The sequence below is a fragment of the Manis javanica genome, chromosome 5 (genome assembly GCF_040802235.1).
Source record: "Manis javanica isolate MJ-LG chromosome 5, MJ_LKY, whole genome shotgun sequence".
Lineage (NCBI taxonomy): Eukaryota > Metazoa > Chordata > Mammalia > Pholidota > Manidae > Manis > Manis javanica.
The window spans coordinates 103,051,153-103,065,962 of record NC_133160.1 but is presented as its reverse complement, the minus strand read 5'-3'; the positions used below and the strand labels follow the sequence as shown (position 1 = coordinate 103,065,962).

The following is a 14,810-nucleotide window of genomic DNA, read 5'->3' as shown; positions in this document are numbered from 1 at the left end:
GCTTTTGGTTGAAGTACTTGAGCTCTTTGTATATTTTGGGTGTTAACCCCTTATCAGATAAGTCATTTAGGAACATATTCTCCCATACTGTAGGATGCCTTTTGTTCTACCGATGTTGTTCTTTGCTGTACAGAAGCTTTTTAGTTTGATATACTCCCACTTCTTCATTTTTTATTTTGTTTCCCTTGCCCATGGAGATATGTTCATGAAGAACTTGGTCATGTTTATATTCAAGAGAGTTTTGCCTATGTTTTCTTCAGAGTTTTATGGTTTCATGACTTAAATTCAGGTCTTTGATCCATTTTGAGTTTACTTTTGTGTATGGAGTTAGACAGTAATCAAGTTTCATTCTCTTACATGTAGCTGTCTAGTTTTTCCAACACCAGCTGTTCAAGAGGGTGTCATTTCCCCATATCCATGACTCCTTTATCGTATATTAATTGACCATGTATGCTTGGGTTAATATCTGGACTCTCTTTTCTGTTCCACTGGTCTATGGGTCTGTTCTTGTGCCAGTACCAAATTGTCTTGATTACTGGGGCTTTGTAGTAGAGCTTGAAGTTGGGAAGTGAGATCCCCCCTTTTTTATTTTTTCTTCTCAGGATTGCTTTGGCTATTCGGGGTCTTTTGTGCTTCCATATGAATTTTAAAACTATTCCAGTTTGTTGAAGAATGATGTCAGTATTTTGATAGGGATTGCAGGATGGCCATTTTGAGAATATTAATTCTTCCTACACAAGAGCATGGAGTGAATTTCCATTTATTAGTGTCCACTTTAATTTCTCTTAAGAGTGTCTTGTAGTTTTCAGGGTATAGGTCTTTCACTTCCTTGGTTAGGTTTATTCATAGGTATTTTATTCTTTTCGATGCAGTTGTGAATGGAATTGTTTTCCTGATTTCTCTTTCTGTAGGTTCATCACTAGTGTATAGGAATGCAACAGATTTCTGTGTATTAATTTTGTATCCTGCAACTTCGCTGAATTCAGATATTAGTTCTAGTAGTTTTAGAGTGGAGTCTTTAGGGTTTTTTATGTACAGTATCATGTCATCTGCAAATAGTGACAGTTTGACTTCTTCTTTATCAATCTGGATTCCTTGTATTTTTTTGTTTTGTCTAACTGCCATGGTTAGGACCTCCAGTACTATGTTGAGTAACAGTAGGGAGAGTGGTCAGCCTTGTCTTGTTCCTGAACTTAGAGGGAAAACTTTCAGCTTCTTGCTGTTAAATATGGTGTTGGCTATGAGTTTGTCATGTATGGTCTTTATTATGTTGAGGTACTTGCCCTGTATACCCATTTTGTTGAGAGTTTTTATCCTGAATAGATGTTGAATTTTGTCGAATGCTTTTTCAGCATCTATGGAGATCATCATGTGGTTTTTGTCCTTTTTTTTGTTGATGTGGTTTTTCGAATATGTACTATCCTTGCCTCCCTAGGATGAATCCCAATATATGGTGTATGATCCTTTTGATGTATTTTTTATTTCAGTTTACTAATATTTTGTTGAGTATTTTTGCATCTATGTTTATCAGGGATATTGGTCTGTAATTTTCTATTTTTCGGGTGTCTTTGCCTGGTTTTGGTATGAGAGTGATGCTGAGTGATGCTGGCTTCATAGAATGAGTTTGCAAGTATTTACTCCTCTTCTATTTTTTGGAAAACTTTAAGGAGAATGGGTATTAGATCTTCTCTAAATATCTGAAAAAATTCAGTGGTGAATGCATCTGGTCTAGGAGTTTTGTTCTTGGGTAGTTTTTTGATAACCAATTCAATTTCATTGCTGGTAATTGGTCTGTTTAGATTTTCTGTTTCTTCCTTGGTCAGTCTTGGAAGGTTGTGTTTTTCCAGAAAGTTGTCCATTTCTTCTACATTATCCAGTTTGTTAGCATGTAGATTTTTGTAGTATCTTTAGTAATTCTTTGTATTTCTGTGGTGTCCATTGTGATTTTTCCTTTCTCATTTCTGATTCTGTTGATGTGTGTAGATTCTCTTTTTTTCTTAATAAGTCTGGCTATGGGTTTATCTATATATTTTTTTATTTTCTCAAAGTACCAGCTCTTGGTTTCATTAATTTTTTCTCTTGTTTTATTCTTCTTGATTTTATTTATCTATTCTCTGATCTTTATTATATCCCTCCTTCTGCTGACTTTAGGCCTCATTTGTTCTTCTTTTTCCAATTTCAATAATTGTGACATTAGACTATTCATTTGGGATTGTTCTTCCTTCTTTAAATATGCCTGGATTGCTATATACTTTCCTCTAAAGACTGCTTTTGCTGTGTCCCACGGAAGCTGGGGCTTTGTGTTGTTGTTGTCATTGGTTTCCATATATTGCTGGATCTCCATTTTTATTTGGTCGATGATCCATTGATTATTTAGGAGCATGTAGTTAAGCCTCCATGTGTTTGTGAGCCTTTTTGTTTTTTTTGTACAATTTATTTCTAGTTTTATACCTTTGTGGTCTGAAAAGTTGGTTGGTAGAATTTCAATCTTTTTTAATTTACTGAGGCTCTTTTTGTGGTCTAGTATGTGTTCTATACTGGAAAATGTTCCATGTGCTCTTGAGAAGAATGTGTATCCTGCTGTTTTTGGGTAGAGTTCTGCATATGTCTGTTATATCCATCTTTTCTAATGTGTTGTTGAGTGCCTCTGTGTCCTTACTTATTTTCTGTCTGGTTGATCAGTCATTTGGAGTGAGTAAAGTGTTGAAGTATCCATGAATGAATTACATTCTATTTCCCCTTTTAATTCTGTTAGTATTTGTTTCACATATGTAGGTGCTCCTGTGTTGGGTGCATAGATATTTATAGTGGTTATATCCTCTTGTTGGGCTGACCCCTTTATCATTATGTAATGTCCTTCTTTGTCTCCTGTCACTTTCTTTGTTTTGAAGTCTATTTTGTCTGATACAAGTACTGCAACACCTTCTTTTTTCTCGCTTTTGTTTGTATGTACTTATTGCCATTGCATGCTTTGGATTTGTGGTTACTGAAGGTTCAAGGGCAACTTCTTTTCTATTAACTGATTAACTTACCTCACTTATTATACTATTATAAACACAGTCTGATGATTCTTTATTTCTCTCCTTTTTCTTTCTCCTCCACTCTTTATATGTTAGGTGTTTTATTCTGTACTCTGAATTTCCCTTGACTGATTTTGTGGACAGCTGATTTTATTTTGCATTTAGTTTGTATTTAGTTGGTCTGCTTCCTTTGCTGTGGTTTCATTTCCTCTGGTGACAGCTATTTAGCCTTAGGCATACTTCCATCTAGCACAGTCCCTTTAAAATACACTGTAGAGATGTTTTCTGAGAGGTAGATTCCCTCAACTTTTACTTCTCTGGGAGTTATTTAATCCCTCCTTCAAATTTAAATGATAATCTTGCTGGTTACAGTGTTCTTAGTTTGAGGCCCTTATGTTTCATTGCATTGAATATATCATGCCATTCCCTTCTGGCCTGTAAGGTTTCTGCTGAGAAGTCTCATAATAGCCTGATGGATTTTCCTTTGTAGGTCACCTTTTTTCTCTCTCTGTCTTCTTTTAATACTCTCTCCTTGTCTTTGATCTTTGGCATTTTAAATATTTATATGTCTTGGTATTGTCCTCCTTGGGTTCCTTGTGTTGGGAGATCTGTGGGCTTCAGTGGTCTTAGAAACTATTTCCTTCCCCAGCTTGGGGAAGTTTTCAGCAATTACTTCTTCAAAGACACTTTCTATTCCTTTTTATCTCTCTTCTTTTTCTGGTACCCCTATTATGTGAATATTGTTCTCTTTGTATTGGTCACACAGTTCTCTTAGTACTCTTTCAGTCCTAGAGATCTTTTTATCTCTTTCTGCCTCAGCTTCTCTGTGTTCCTGTTCTTTGAATTCTATTGCATTAACAGTGTCTTCCACCTCATCCAGTATGCTCTTAAATCCTTCCATTGTTTCTTTCATTTCTGTTATCTCACTCCTGAATTCATCCCTTAGCTCTTGAACATTTCTCTGTAGCTCCATCAGGATGTGTATGACTTTTATTTTGAATTCTTTTTCAGGAAGATTAGTGATTTCAGTCTCACCAAGCCCTCTCTCTGGTTTTTGAGGGATTTTGGACTGAACAAGGTTCTTCTGCCTTTTCATGGCGATGGGAGTGGTTTCCAGCAAGTGGTGCGTGTGGCAGCTTAGAGAACAAAATCCCTTCTGCTTGCTGGTCACCTTGCCTGTTCCACTCTCTGTGCCAGTTAACCTCACACAGGGAGAAACCTCTGTGTTAATCCCATAGGCTACCATTTGTGGGATGACCCTCAGGATGGCCAAGGGCACTGGTGGGGGTCGCAGACCAGCAGCGCATGTTCTGCCTCAAGAGCAAAGCCTGTTTGTGCCTCCCAGTCTTTGCGTCTGTTTCCGCTGTCTGTGCAGGTCAGTTGTGTGCAGGGTACAGCCTCTGGGTTAATGCCCTAGTTGCCATGGGCAGAGTGGACCTTGGGATGGCCTATGGTGCTGGCAGTGTTTGCAGGTGAGCGGCATGTATTCGGCCACAAGAACAAAGCCCCTTCATGTCTTCTGGTACCTGTGCCCATTTCCACTGTCTCTGCTTGTCAGCCATATACAGGGATTAGCCTCTGGGTCTGGACCAGTTAGCCGTGTTCAGGGAGAAGCCTCTCTGTTAAACTGTGTGGTTACTATAGGCAGGACTTCTCTCTGGCTGCTCTGCAGCAATAGTGGAGACAGCCGATTTGCTTGCAGGTTTCAGCGGAGAGGACAGAACATCAGGCTGCTTATTGCTGTGAGGCATCTCGGAGCAGAATTGCCAACCAGGGTGTTAGGGCACCTGAAGTTCCTTAAAGTCCTCACCCTTCTCAGCTGAGTGTGCCAGGACAATTTTGTCTGCCGGTTAAACCCTTGTCCCTTGAAGACTTTTAGAGCACCTGCTTTTCTTTTGTCCCAGGGCAGCCGGCTGTGGGAACCTGTTCACAGTCTTAGTCTCGTATTTTGCTTTTCTGCTCCTCTAATATCAAGAGCACCATGCAATGTGTGTCTGTGCTCCTGGGGCAGTCTACTAGGGCTGGTTATTTAGCAGTCCTGTGCTTCCACTACCTCCCCACTCTGATTCTTTTCCTCCCACCAGTGAACTGGGGTTGGGGGAGTGCTCAGGTCCCGCCCGGTCAGGGCTTTTTATCTTACCCATTTCTGTGAGATGTTGGTCTCTCACAGATGTAGCCTGGCTGGTGTACTGTATCTTCTGGTCTCTCTTTTATATATAGTTGTATTTACTGAATTTTCAAAATATATATGGTTTTGGGAGGAGGTGTCTGCCACTCTACTCATGCTGCCATGTTTTCCTCTCCTTAAGAAAGTCTTTTAACATACAGTTTCCAAAAAAAGTAGTACTTTACATTCTCACTAGCAATGTATGAGAGTTCCAGTTCCTCCAAATTCTTATCGACACTTAGTGTGGTCAGTCTTTTTCATTTTAGCCATTCTGATAGCTCTGTAGCAGTGTCTCATTTTTATTTTTATTGAAGTACCATTGATAAACAATCTTTGGTATAGCTACTGTCTGTCAGCCTAGGAATATGTTACAGAATCATTGAGTGAGTTTCTTGTTTTTTAAATTTTCACTTTCTAATGAGTAATGATGAACATCTTTTCATATGTTCATTTGTCATCCATATATTTTGTTTGATCAAGTATCTATTCAAATCTTTTGCCTTTTTTTTAAATTGGACTATTTGTCTTTCTATTGAATTTTGACAGTTCTGTTTTTTATTAAAGTATTGATATGTAATCTATGACAGTTCTTTATATATTCTGAATACAAATCGTTTGTCAGTTATGTGATCTGAAAATATTTTCCTTTAATTTGTGGCTTTTCTTTTTCATTCTCTTAACAGTTATTTTCTAAGAGCAGAGGTTTTAGTTTTGATGAAGTCTTAATGTATTGTTTTTTTTCTTTTATATATCACACATTTAATGTTGAATCTAAGAAAACTTTATCTAACTCAGAACCACAATAGTTTTATCTTTACTTTTTAAAAAAGGCATCCTTTTAAAATAATGGCCTGCAAAATATTATTGTATGTAGAAAAGCTTATTGAAAATTATTTTTAAATGAATATTCTTATTAAATTAAAAATTCTAAAACCTAAGCTTCTACAGTCAATTTTATTATTTTATTCTATTTGGTACATGTAAAAAATTTTAATAGCCACTTTTAAGAGGCCCTTTGAGAATATAATCACATTTTTTTAACTTTCTTAATTAAACTCCCTTAAATATTTTAAACTGCATTCATATAATTAAAATCCAATTTTTTAAATTATCTCAGTTTTCTGACCAACAAAAAACCTTCTAAGTACTTAAATAAATCTTCTCATGAAAGAAAACATATGAGTTCTCTTACATGTTTCCATTGTATTTTATACATTTTTAAATTACAAGTTTGAAGTGATTTTCTCAATTACAATATTTAAATAGGAATCACAAGACTACTCTGTTTCTCAAATATTGTAAACAGCTAAAATACCAAATATCTACAGATTCTTTAAAAATATTAATATATGAGCTTGCTTCTCTTAAATGTTTAATTATGAATCTTAATTATTAATCTTCTTGGATTAAAAGATGCTCATAATTTTAGGGGTTGCTTTCTAAACCTACTATGGTTTCTTAATGACCAAAGAAGTCTTCAGTGAGGATGCTGAATGGATCTTTGCCCAAAACTAGTGGCATATACAGAGCTCTATTTTATAGTGGCTTTGTCCTTGAAACACGGTATGCTTATAGCTCTCTTTCCTTTTAATAAACTTAAGCTTCCTAATTAATTAGTCTACTCCAGGACAGGTTGTTATGTCACTTGATTAAATTCAGTTCATCTGTTTACCATTTCATTCTTTTTGGAATCACCTTTATGTACTTCCTATTTGTGAGTCACAAATCCCTCAGGATTAAAATGAAATATGTCCTTTTGTGGCTTTATCAGACTCTGTTGACATAGTTTTAAAGTCATGGCATTAATACCTATGTTAACCAAAAACATAGTAATGATACTGGTTTCATAATATGATTAATTTTCTTATTTGAAAGTCTTTCCAAAAACTTAGTTGTCATATAACCTACCATATTTAAAGAAATAAAAGTGAATAATATGGCTATGTTTACTGTAAACCAAGAACTTACTGATGATAAAATAATGTCAGTCATATATTGTGCCCCAAGCTACCTAGTACTATGTCTAAAGGAAATAATTGTTGTAATAAACTCTTAAGAATTTTCATAACAAATTGTTTCCTTCATCTATTGGTTGACTTCAAGCTTTCTTTTTTTCCTCCACATTCTTTCTTTGTTGCCTTCCTCTTCCACATCCGCATTTATTTCATCCTCTTGTCTTCTCTTTCCGTTTGGAAGTAATGATCTGGAGAGCTATCTTAAAGGTGAATAAAAGTAGAGAAGATGATGGTAGACAACTTAAAAGCTATGTTTTATTGTTTATTTGTTTGACTTTTAAAAAGCTACTTTAACATTAATTCTTGAGGTTGGGTGATTAGAGGAGTGAGGCAGTTTTTAATCATAAACCTCTTTCTAGCAAAGCTGTGTATTAAAATTATCAAATCTATTCTATCACCTAGGTGATAGTGCTTTTAAAAAAGTTTCATCCATGGTTTCAGAGTTCCAGGAACTTCCAGTCAGAAATGCATAGAGATCCTGCATTGAATAGACAATACTTTTAAAAATAAAAATTAACAGAGGATTGATAAAATATAATTCATATCTGATTGAAACAAGTAACAGCTGTATAATCTATAATCTTTGTAGACAGAAAAATCAAGCATTGAAAAAGTTCTGTTGTGTTGAGAAGTTAACTTTTTCTTTTTGATAGGAAATAATTATATTTAAAAAAACAATTTCTTTAAAAATAAGTAAAAGCTAGTATCTTAAGATTTAAAACTTTGTATATGTGTGATATATCTTGACAGTGGAATATATAAGATGGAATCAGAAGCAACTTACTTTGCCGATCGTGTTCCTTCCTTCCACAAGGGAAATTCCTCTTGTCTCTGTAAAAACTCAGGTCCATAATTTTCTCCTTTTACTTAGATAATAACAACTATGGTCACTTTAGTGGAAAACACAATATCAATTCTATAAGTAAAAGTGCCTAGTCAATATATTAAAATTTCAATCTTCACTCAAAGCTAAAACTAGTTCCTCCCCTGGTTAGGATTAGCTATAGGTGGGAGGCAGTATGGTTGCCTTCTCTTTTTGTTGCTTATCTCCTCACCGACCTCACCGACTTGCAAATTGCTATATCTGACTCCGTCAGGCTGCAACCAAGAGGCAAGAAGAAAGATAAAAAAGCAAACACTTTTTTACATGACTTCTGTAGTGAAATGGCTTCACTCTCTTTGAACTTCATATATGTTTAAGGCTGACCCTTTCTCCTATGTATACTTTTGTGGATTCTTCAGAGTCTTTCACTGGAACTATACTTTCTGTGATACTTCAAAAAATTTTTCTTCTTATAGCCAATACCTAATTATTCTTCTTGCTCCTCTTCCTTCTCCCTCCCTCTCCCCACTCATCCTTCCTTTTCTTCCTTCCTCTTTCACCCTTCTGGTGGCACTCTGGGAACCTCAAGTAGTACTATAAGTAGGATTTTTTTTAACAACTTTATAAGATATAATTGACATACCATCAAACTCACCCTCTTAAAGTGTGAAGTGTACCTTCAGTAGTTTTAATATAGGCACAGAGACGTACAACCATTACCACAAGAATCAGAATTTTTAGACATCTTCCTCATCTGGGTAGGATTCATTAGCTCCAAATTGGCCTTTATATGGCCCTGCTTCTTCTCTGTGTGTAACTGCTCCCCCACTACTTACCCCTCCTTCGGTGGAAGAGTAGCTAGCACCAGTACAGCATGCTTCCTTACTCCAAACTCTCTTTGCCCTATCCTCCCTCCAGATGCCACCTCAGAGTGATAGCCAAAGCCTTTAGAGTCCTATAAAGTAAGTGCCAAGTACCAGTCTGGTGTCCTCCCTAACTCTAGGGAACACATATCAAGCACTCCAAGGGGTCCCACTGAAGCCTCTTTGACTGGCTTGAAGTCAAACAAGGCACTTTCCCACACCCCTACTGTTTGGGGGTAGGCATGAAAATCAGGACAGCTCTCTTCAAAGAAATTCTTATGCAATCCTCTCTTTATTCTTTACACCCTGTGTGTAGGCTCTAGAGCTGTCCAACTGGTTCTTAGACATATTACTTTGGAAATTTGCTGCAGGGTAGTACTTCTCACAAGTCATATTGGTATCTGATTGCTGATAGTATCTGTTGAAACTTCCAATTTAACAGTGTTTTATGTAGAAGATAACTCAGATATCTCTTAGAAAGGAATGAAGCTTCTGGTTTTTTCCCTTTAATAAATGTGCTATCATATAATAAAGTACATGAGAAACCTAGAAATTTATTTGGTGGAGGATGGGTCTGAATAGTCACTTCTTGTACAAGCTAAATAAAAACACTTTTGGCTTTTTCAGAGAAATATCCTGTATCTTACTTTTTAACCACCACATGTGCATTTAAATAGATACCCCTTGAGAATAGAAAGCAAAAAATATTGTGGTAAACATTTGGAAAGGAAAGTAACAGAACAAGACTAGCCTCATTTATAACTGTAGTTGCTGTTTTTCAGTCTGGGTTAAAGCACCATAAACATAAATTAAATGAAAATACTACCTTTTCTTATTAGTTGAGTAAACCAAGTCAACTTTTATCTAAACTATGATTTTTTTTTTAGCAGGTTACTTTTAAATTTTAATGAAGGATATAATTACATAAAATAACTATTTAACACTTTCAGTTCCCTCTAGCTTCTTTTCTGAACCCATCTGCTTCTACCTAGCAATATATATACATTGTGTGCATTATGCTTAAATTGGTTTGGTCTAGGTAGAAATCTTAGGGATCACTGTAAAGAGCAATTTTCTTTCAAAGGAGTGTCAATTTAGAAAAATTTAGGAAGATTTTGACTAGCTGCATTTCCCCTTCCAAAATGAAAATAGAATTATTGAGCCCCATAGAAAACCTTGAATGTTATCAATGTATCACCTGCTTAATTAAATGTCATTAAAAAATTGGCTCTAGAAAAATGTCACTGCAGAGGTACCATTCTTATTTTTTATTAATTCAGCTTCAAAAAAGTCTTAGACTACAAAGCATGTTTACAAGCATAACTTCATTCCTCGTCATAGCTACCCCAAAATGGCATTATTTTTATTACTACTATTATTCCCATTTCACAGGTGGCAAACTGAGGTTTAAGTGTAAAATGAATTTCCCAAGAGGAAATGGATACGTGGCAGTAAAGCTGAGTCTAGTAATAATTAAGTCCATTCGGAACAAAATTTATAGTTCTAGTATATATTTTGGAGATCCAGTAATCAAGTAGTGAATGGAAGAAATGTGTTCCATCTCATTCTTACTTCCCCTACCATGGCTCTAGGGACTCCTATCTATTCTCTTTACCTTGGATGGATAGGATGAAACCTGGAACTGTAATCTGAAAGATCCTGCAGTTCAATCTGGCTGCTTTGATTTAATTGCCTGCACTTTGTTGCCTCCTGGTATAGTGAAGTCTCTCTCTTCTCCTGTGAAGTAGTCACTACCACTATTCTCCAGTTTGTCTCTAAGGTTGACCCTATTGGGCTAGGGCAAGTTGTTGTTTTGAAGGTTTTTTTCCTCCAATTCCTTTACTCTCTATGAGTTTAAGCAATAGGCTTATATTTAAACTGAAGTGCCATATTGAAAAGTCAGGTAGACAGGGACCTTATAGTCTTTCATCACTGATCTAAAACTATTTACTACTGCAAATGCAGTAAAGTTGCTGATGTATAGACCACCTATGACCTTTGTTTCTCAGGTAATATGCACGTGTCACTAGCTGAGGCCCTGGAGGTTCGGGGTGGACCGCTGCAGGAGGAAGAAATATGGGCTGTATTAAATCAAAGTGCAGAAAGTCTCCAAGAATTATTCAGAAAAGGTAAGTCTTTTTTGTTGTTCTTTTTCTTTTTGGAGTATTGGGTAGCTGAAAAACAGATAAGGGGGCAGAGTATAGAAAGGAATATTTTCCCTTATCTCTATTAGGGCTAAGAATGCTCCAGTCTTGTCTACCTTCATTTGAACTTCTTCTATATGCCTTATGTTGCTCAGCACTGGAAATAAAATGGTAATCAAAACCAGAAATATTCTCTGTCTGGAGCTTACACTCCAGCATGAAAAGTATCTGTTAATAAAATTGTTATATTAATGTGGAATTGTAACTATGATAAAGGCTACATAGGAGGGGATTCATTAACTCTATAAGAACCCATAATAGGAGGATTTGACCTGGTCATGGGGAAGAAAAGAAAGGCTTCCCTGAATAAGTCACCCCTGAGCTAAAACCTGAAAGAAGAGAAGTTAACCAGATGAGAGAGAGAAAAACATTCTTGGCAGAGAGAATAGTGTGTGTATCCCTGTAACTCCATACTGGGGTAATATAGACTGAATAACTAGTTTGGTGCTTCCCTGTAGAGGTGGTCACCTGGTTCCAAATGGATGTGTGGCATTTTGGAGCTGGAAAAGTTGTGGAGTCGCTCTTTGGTTGTCCAAAAACATTTGATGTCATGCAGAAAAGCTTCACATGAAGATGGTGTTTGCCATTCATACCACATGGTCAGTACCTCCTTAGAATAGTAGGTAAAGAAACCAAGCTTCATGTAAAAGAAGAACTAAACTTCAAAAATGATTTGAATGAATTAATCAGGCACAGTAAGCATGACAGAAATAGAGGATGATTTGTGGGTAGTAATAGTTCTCAAAATGTGGTCTCTGGACAATAAATACCACCAGTATCACCTGAAAACTTGTTAGAAATGCAACCACTTGGGTTCACACTAGGCCTACTGAATAAGAAACTCTAGGGATGCAACTGGGCAATTTGTATTTTAGTAAGTCCATAAGGCTCATACATGTTAAAGTTTGAGAATCGTTAACAGTTGAATTGCTGGAGTCCAGGAGCAATGGGAACCTTTTGGAAGGTGTAGGAATGACCACTGATTGAGTACAGGGAAGTCTAGACCACAGAAGAGTGTTTAGGAACAAATGGCAAAGCTTTGTTGTTGTTCCTATTATTGCTTTCGAATCCAGGGACAAAGACAGAAACTGTTGAAGCCCATCTAATTCTACTATAACCTGGATGCTTTAAGATGTTTGATTATAGAGTTCAGTTAATTTAAAGAAAATTTATTCATTTTATCTGATTCCACATAGCTCAAATCTAACTATTTAAGTAGACATGTTGCTTTGTTTGCAAATTTTTCATATTTTTTCCAGAAAATTTGAAAGTATAGGCACTCCAGAGTATAGAGCAAGTAGCCATGCTCAAAAGGTATTGCTGAGCGGGGATATGTTAGTGGCATTACTCAGTTAATTAACAATAGTCAATTAATATTTAAGAAACATATCTTACTTTTGAGGTATTATGTGCTATGTGGAAGATCCCAATAAGTAGGTGTCACTATTGCTCTTACTGGATTCATTCATGTCAGAGAGATGCTTTTGAAAAGTTTACTTCAAAACAGTGTACTTACTAAATGAGAAATAGAGACAGTAAGTAGTACAGATGTTCAGAGGAGGGAGAGATAATACATACCTTTTTATTACACTAATGGTAGGATCACTGCCCTGTCCATATACAACATAAAGCAAGATGCATGTTAAGAGTACCTAAGGGTTTACCTCTTTCAAATTGCATGATAGATATTGAATGTCTAAATGTAAAGTAGTTGTCATTGAGATGCAATTGTTGCATCATATTGGCATACTGCAATAAAGATACTTAGTGGATGTGTTATAAAATGAATTGTGAGGGAACCATATCTTAAGCACTGTACAATAGGAGCTCATTACCAGAAGGCTTTCAGTCCAAGTCAGAGTAACAGCAGTAAAACAGAGAAATTATATTTGGCTTCTTTGGCCATCTAGAGATTGACAGCTATTATGATTGCCAGTTGGAAATTTCTGTTTATCTGTAGGAAACTGATGCTTATTTGATTTAGTTTATCTAAAATCTGTGCTTTTTTATTCCTTGTACTTTATAGCACAATGATCGTTTTGCAGTAGAAACTTCTCTTGACTATTATAACAAACTGAAATGAAATAGTTACTAGATTGCTTTTTTTTTGATGAAAGGTATTCTTGGTTCTCTAGTAGACACCCTTATGTGTAACACTAGGCATATTAGAGGAAAAAAGCAGGTATACAATGGTCTGCAAGAAGTTTGCTTCTCTTAGGGATAACTTCTCCACACCCCCACCCCCTGCCCCATCTTCTTGAACTTGTATTTAGCTCCTGTGTCTGTTTCCGTACATTAGTGCAAGTTCCCAAGTAGAAGGCTGGAAATGAGCATTTTCACAGGGGAGATTATTGGGCACAGGTCAAGACAGTTACCTGTCTTTTTGAGCCTCTTAGTAATTTAAGGCTTTTAGCCTTTTTTAAAAACAAAATTGTTGTTGTTATTTATGGAATAATGATTATCTAAGTATGACTTCATTGAAAGTCACCAAATTCAAGTGAGTTTCTCTTCAGAGGAAGAAAAATGTAAAACTTTTTTAAAACATGTAATTCCAAACATTTAGATGATGGTGATGATGATAATTGTAAGTTTGTTGTAAGTTGTAAGTTTTGTTGTAAGTTTTTTGTTGTTTCCTCTTGTATCTATCTTAGTTTTATTGTCTTGTGGTTATTAAAATGTATGATCTATGTGATTATTTCTTAGAATTTTTTTGAGATTTTTGTTGGGGCCTTACACATGGCCTATTTATTTAATATTCTGTGGGAATTTGTAAATAACTTGTACTTTCTGCTTCTAGGATATTATGTAAGTTTGTTAATATTTGTGCTTTAGAATTTTTTCTATATCCATATTACTTTGTATACTCAACCTGTCAAATTATTAGAGATAGTTAAAACTCTCCCACTATAATGTTTTTGTCTGTCTTATACTGTCATCATGTGTTTTCATGCTATTTTGTATGATACATGTAATGGCTAGTGACAAATTTGAATGGACTGGATCTTTTATCAATATAAAATAAGACTTTTTTTCCCCCCAAATCTAGATTGCTTTTATTTCTATATATCTAACATTGAACATCTAATGTAATCAGGGAGTTAATATAAATTATTCAGAAACACAGTCAAATATTAAAACCAATTACAACTTACTATCTTAGGAATTAAACATACAGAAACAAAAGGAGAGTAATGAATAAACAGCTATCAAAAACAATCAACATCTTTTCCTGTACCTTAGCAGTTTATATGTCTCTTTTGGGAAAAAGCCTATTCAAGTCCTCTGTCCATTTCTTAATTGGACTGTTTGATTTTTTTGCTGTTGAGTTGTATGAGTTCCTTATATATTCTGGATATTAACCCCTTATCAGATGGCTTGCAAATATTTTCTCCCATGCCATAGGTTGCCTTTTTATTTTGTTGATTGTTTCTTTTGTTGTGCAGCTTTTTACTTTGCTCTAGTCCCACTTGTTTATTCTTGTAAAATAAGCCTTTTTTATCCCCTTTTTACTACTCAATGCCTTGTTTTTTTTAGTCTCTTCTTAATATTGCCACGTCTGCTTCCTTTCCCTTGCCATCCCTAGTAGAGCTTTCCTCCTTCCTTAATTTTCAACTCATGTGTTTTGTAATTTAGGTATCTCTTGTAAATAGTAGACAGCTGGATTTTACTATTTTGCCTCACTGGGAAGATACTATTCTTCAGTTAGGAAATTAAATGT

The 14,810-nt window shown here is 35.6% G+C and overlaps 1 protein-coding gene across 10 annotated transcripts in view; it reads left to right on the top strand.

Moving 5' to 3' along the window:
• PTPN13 (protein tyrosine phosphatase non-receptor type 13) overlaps positions 1-14,810 on the top strand; it is a 245,364-nt gene that overhangs the window by 42,640 nt on the left and 187,914 nt on the right. For all 10 annotated transcript variants that reach the window (XM_037021141.2, XM_037021144.2, XM_037021143.2 and 7 more), the window contains exon 2: positions 10,898-11,017. In XM_037021141.2, coding sequence (XP_036877036.2) covers positions 10,903-11,017 — 115 coding nt within the window. In that variant the 5' untranslated portion in view covers positions 10,898-10,902. The remainder of the gene's footprint in view (positions 1-10,897; positions 11,018-14,810) is intronic.